Source organism: Pyrgilauda ruficollis, unplaced genomic scaffold (genome assembly GCF_017590135.1).
Source record: "Pyrgilauda ruficollis isolate IOZ18807 unplaced genomic scaffold, ASM1759013v1 scaffold16, whole genome shotgun sequence".
NCBI classification, from domain to species: Eukaryota; Metazoa; Chordata; class Aves; order Passeriformes; family Passeridae; genus Pyrgilauda; species Pyrgilauda ruficollis.
This window is the reverse complement of record NW_024514764.1, coordinates 12,149,529-12,154,937: the sequence shown is the minus strand read 5'-3', so window position 1 is coordinate 12,154,937 and position 5,409 is coordinate 12,149,529. Positions and strand designations below refer to the sequence as shown.

At 48.5% G+C, this 5,409-nt stretch overlaps 1 protein-coding gene across 1 annotated transcript; it reads right to left on the bottom strand.

Moving 5' to 3' along the window:
• Positions 1-2,278: 2,278 nt before the first annotated feature.
• Positions 2,279-5,160, bottom strand: LOC121350734 (hemoglobin subunit pi). The gene is made up of 3 exons (XM_041462336.1): positions 4,237-5,160; positions 3,104-3,308; positions 2,279-2,553 (listed from the first exon to the last, which is right to left on the bottom strand). The coding sequence occupies exons 1-3, from the start codon at positions 4,461-4,463 to the stop codon at positions 2,425-2,427; spliced, it is 561 nt and encodes a 186-aa protein (XP_041318270.1). The 5' UTR covers positions 4,464-5,160; the 3' UTR covers positions 2,279-2,424.
• Between the last annotated feature and the right edge of the window lie 249 nt (positions 5,161-5,409).

The window sequence follows — 5,409 nt, the reverse complement described above, 5'->3', positions numbered from 1 at the left end:
CACCTCCACCCAGCCTTATCTTATCACACTGAGGGGCGAGGGGATGGCTGGGCCCTGGGAGCGGCTGCAGCACTGCCTTGGGGGCCCCAGATGCCTCGGGGGCCCCTGCCCTAAGGAGGCCCCTGGGGGGCCCAGCTGCCTGTGCTGCCCCACTGCACCAGCCCAGCACCAGAATGGGGCAGGGGGCAGCACCTTACCAGGCTGCCTCTTGGACAGCAGCAGTCCCAGGCATGTCCCATGGGTGCCACAGCCTTGACCACACTGGCTGGCATGTCCCCAAACCTGCTGTTGTGATTCATCATTCTCCATGCATGGGCCAGGGTCCTCCTTGGCTCTGAGGTGTTGAAGTAGGTCCCACAAGTGTCCCATGTTCCCTCCAGACTTGGCACATCCAGCCCCTCTCTGCCCCAAGAGCCCCATGGCCTCTGAGTAGGAGCCATGGACAAGGCCTCCTGGAGAAATCCAGGCAGGGGACAACCTCCTCTTTGGGTTCACGGTCTTCCCAAAGTCCATCCTGCGATACTTGTCAGTCTTTGACTCCTTCCCTTCTTCCCACCCCAATGTGCGCTCCTGCCTCTCCCATAAATGCTGGGAAATCCCTCAGGCCCCATGGTGTCTGGTCATACAATAACAGAATTTTAGAATAATCAAATTATTAATGTTGGAAAAGGATCCTCTTAATGGATCCTTAAGGATCCATTATCATTAGTAGGATCCTCCTTAAAGGATCCTATTAATGTTGTCTAGGATCCTTGAGACCAACCATTCCTCCAGCACTGCCAAGGCCAACACTAAACCAGCTCCCCAGGAGCCACATCTACACATCTGCTAAATCCCTCCAGGGACTCCACCACTGCCCTGGACAGCCTGTGCCAGTGCCTGACAAGGCTTTCAGTGAAGAAATGTTTCCTAATATCCAACCTAAGCCTCTCCTGGGACAACTTGAGGCCATTTCCTCTGACTCTCACATCCTTCTCTCAGCCTCTGCAGGAAGGGTTTGGTGCAAACATGGGGTAAGGGACACGCCAGATGCTGACCTAGCACATAAGTCATGGATTTAAACCTCCAGGTTACCTGACACCAATGGATGCAGAATGCTTTAAAGGCTGCTGTGGTGACATTTAGATGTTTAGAGCCATTTGATGGCCTGAGAGCTTCCACATCACCTTTCTCCCCCTTGTCCAAACACAGTCCCTAGATTCCATGGATGAGGCGAGGAACTGCCACTTGCAGTGCTGGTTCAGGGAGCCATCAGAGCAGGCTGAAGGCTTTGCACCCTCTGTTTCATGCCAGAAGTCTCTGGAACAGGAGCTGACATGGTCCTGTGCTTCATGTTTTTGGCCAAACTGCCCCAGTAGAAGGCGGATGTTCCAGATTTTGTTGAGCAGCATTTGCACAGCATCAAGACTGTCTCTGCTTCTCACTCTGCCCCCACCCAGGGAACAGATTTTGAGGTGCTGGGAGAGGACACAGCCAGGGCAGATAGGCCCAACTAATCAAAGAGGTATTTCATGCCATATAACACCATGCTCAGCAATCAAAGGGAAAAGAAGGGCTGTGAGGGAGTTTTAGGGGTTATTTATGGTTTTTGCTCATGAACTGGCTGAACATCAGCCTACCCATGGGATGTGGTGAGTGATTGCCTTTGCATCCCCTGTTTTGTTTTCTTGCCTGTGCTGCCACTTAGTCTTCACTTACTAAACAATTATTTCTGTTTGTTTGATCTTGACCCTCAATTGTTCTTGCTTTTATCTTCCTTTGCCCTTCACCTTATCCCATTGTGGGGGGGAGATGAGTGAGCAGCTGGGGTGCAGTGGCTGCACAGTGGGGTTAACCCACAGAAGAAGCACATCATATACCACATCCCTACCCCATGGAGAGAGGCACAATGAGAGGACAATGCCCTGCATTGCAATGCAGGTTTGGTTCCCAACAGGCTGGGATGGGTTTTGAATAGGTCCTAGCAGGGTAAAAGACTCTTTCCTGGTCAGCCTGGAGAAAGGCTGTGGTGGATATACCTTGGCGAGCAGCTGCAGTCACAGGGCTCCAGCCCATTCTGGGCTTCTGCTCAATGCTGTGTTGCTCCCACTGAATGTTATGTTATCCCCACTGAATTGGCACATGAATTAGTATGAGTTCATTAGTATATGAACTAGTACATGAGTTTATAAAGTTTAATATTTCCCTGTCCATATTGTGTAGACATTTCAGAACACCCCTGCCTGAGCAGTCAGGTGTGGGCAGAGCACACCAAGAGGAAAGCACAGAGACCATAGCTCACATTTGAATTATTTATTGGGTTTTGCAGATGACCGAGCCCCTGCAGCAGGGATTGAAAGAGCTGCCCAGGAAGGGGTGGTATCCCAGAGCCTGGCAGTAGGGCTGCGCTGTGGATGGGCCTCCCTCACCCTCTGTTGAGGTCATTTATCTGTACTTCTCCGTCAGAACAGAGGAAATACTGGACAGCAACTTGTCCCATGCAGCATGAACTTCTGGGGTGAAGTCACGGGGATAGTGGGCAGCCACGGAGCACAGGATACAGTGGGAAAGCAGCTGTAAGGGAAAGCAGCATGAAATCCATCACAGTGAGTACCAGGTATCAGGGTAGGGGTCTGCAGTGGACCTTGGGCCCAGTGTGCTTGGGGATGACAGCTATGTGTCCCAAACAGGAAGTGCTGCTGCCTGAGATGGGAGTGAAAAAGCAGCTGTCTTTTTTATAGGGCAAAAGGCACTGTTTGATCCCACTCCCTCTTCCACGTGTCCTTTCCCTCCTCAAGTTCAACAAAGTGGGAATGCTTATAATTTATTAAAACTTTGTTCAAGACAAGTGATGTAGCTTGATGTGTGAAGCAGATTCATGAATTACACCAAATCCAGCAGAGATTTGAGTCTGTCTAACACAAACCACAGGAGCTCCCTGAGGAGTTCTTTGCCTGCACTGGGCCAGAACTTCCATTAAAAGACCCAATCTCAGGTTAAAAATCATGTGAGAAACTGTCTGTGCAGCACAGTCAGGGATCGAGCTGCCATTAGCCCACATGACCCGTGGTCTCTAATTCTGTGGTGGCAGTTTCCATCCCTGAAAGTCTCTGTGCTCACTCACCTTGAAGTTCACGGGGTCCACCCTGAGGATGTAAGCATGCAGCTCGCTGAGCTTGGCCAAAGCCTTGCGGATGTCATCGATGTGCTTCACAGCTTCCCCGATGGCACTCATGACCTTGGAGCCGTGGCCACGGAGCTGAGCTGAGCCTTGGCTCAGATCAAAGTGAGGGAAGTAGGTTTTCGTCTGGGGGTAGCTGAAGAAAAGCCTGGAGGAGAACATGAGGAAGAGGGTCAGCAGTAGAAATGGTATGAGGTGGTAAAACCTCAGAACAAGTGCAGTGTAAACCTTCTGCAGGACATGCAGATTAGACAGCAGGTTTATCTGTATGTACTAGAGAAGAATTAAGTGTTAAAAATTATTAAAAACTTAATGTAGTTTTGGGTTTGATTTTGTTTGGTTTTGTTTCTAATAAATAAAAGCCCCAGCTTGTCACCAAATTTCCTGTATTATATTATAATGAAGTTTCCAGGACCTTCAAATGAAAATGAAAAAATAAGAATTTATATGAATGGTATTCAGAATCCTGAAAGGGGTATCACAGTACTTTATACTGAGCTGTAAATAGCATTTAAATCACTTTGAATAACATAAAAATTTCTGATAATTTCCAGATCCTTTTATGCTTGCTTAATTGGTATGGACTTTGAATTACTGTGCCATACTTCATGCAGGGGTCCAGCTGTCTTGTTTCCTAACAGTTTGTTACTTAACCACTGGAACAATGAAACCTGAGCATCCAGTGAATTTAGTGGACAGCTATTCTCTTAATGCATAAAAACTGTAAGAGAAAGTGCATCACTTGTACAATAAACCACTTCAAGTTTATCCCCTGACAGGGATAATGGTGTTTAGGACACTGAGTATGAATGACTTTGAATTCCTCACCAGTGCTTCTGGCTATGAATTCTTCTGTATGGCTATAAGGAGAAAAAATCCCCTACTAAATTGTTTAAAAAATCATGGTTTACTGCTAGATTGTGAAGTGTTTAGTAGCACAGATATAACTCCTGAAGATTACATATCAAATAGCACAACTCTTCATCAAGCCTCCCTGGTCCCAGCCTTCTCACCCAAGTTCTACATGAGATGCATCCCAGCAGCAAAGCCTCTTTGGAGGCCTGCTGGGGCCTTACCTCTCCAGTGATTCTGCCCCAATGGCATCAGCCTGGGTGGCCACCTTGGCCCAGATGGTGACCACGGCGGCTTTCTCGGCTTGGGTCAGCGTCATTGTGCAGGAGGTGCTGGCTCTGCCCCCTTGCAGTGACCGCTCAGAGCAGGTTGGACTCACCACCCTGGCAACCCTGGTTATAAAGGGAATGGGAGGAGAGGACCTTGGTGCCTGTCCACACTCATTGGTCATTCCAGAGGCCCACTGTGGAGTGGGGGACACTTATCTCCCGAGAAGCAATAGCTACCTTGGCGAGGGTCAGCACACTGTCCTCCTTGCCTGCGGGCCTTATCAGCTTCTTGCTTCTTAACCTGACGGCTGTGTGCTCCAAAGAAATTGTCTGGACAAGTATTGATACATGAACAGAGAGATAATGCCGCAAAATTCCACTGATGAAGCATTAGGACACATCTCTAAGCTGAGGAGCGTGTGGACTCCAGCGCGCTAAGGAGCCTGGAGAGGAATCTGCATTTCCTCCCTTGGGTCACAGATGTGAGCACAAGGCTCTGGGCCCTCCTGACCCAGACACTTCCAGCATATGTGGCTGCAACTTGGGCAACATTTCACATAAAATGCTTTGTAGGTAGTGGTAGGGACAGGCTGGGAGATCTGCAGTGCAGTTCAGAGGAGAAATAAAATCCCGATTTTTTTAGAGTAAGTGCAGATTTTGCCATTTGCTTCAGGACTTCACTTTGCCAGCCTCTTTCAAAAAATTAGGGACTCACTTTACAATTGCTGCCTGTGATAACATTGGTAGTAAGGATTACTTTGGATACAGGAATAGAGAGTTTGTGAAATTGAGTATGGTGCTGGAAAAAAGTGTGTGTGTGAGAAAACCCAGTCAGATTTCTTTTTTTATAATTGTCAGACTGCACACCTTTGCTTTCTAACCGTGTGTGATCTTACTGTTAGCTGTTGCCTGCACTGTAAAATATCCCTCAGCACTCCAGTTAGTGCTGGCTGTGTTGTGCTGTGTGCTGGACATGCACAAGAGCTCCTAGTCCCACAGCAGATGGTTGGTACCATCAGGGCATGGGCCCTGGCTGGGTGAAGGACCAAACAAGCAAAACAAAGACCAGCACAGGTCTGTAACCTGTGGGCAAAAACCTGTAAGATAAGTGGGAAAAGTGTCAAAGAA

Coding starts and splice junctions, on each gene's coding strand:
- LOC121350734 (XM_041462336.1), bottom strand. CDS start 4,463: ATGACCAATGAGTGTGGACAGGCACCAAGGTCCTCTCCTCCCATTCCC. Junction 3,309..4,236: donor GGGGCAGAATCACTGGAGAG/GTAAGGCCCCAG, acceptor GTTCTCCTCCAG/GCTTTTCTTCAGCTACCCCC. Junction 2,554..3,103: donor TGGACCCCGTGAACTTCAAG/GTGAGTGAGCAC, acceptor TTTCCCTTACAG/CTGCTTTCCCACTGTATCCT.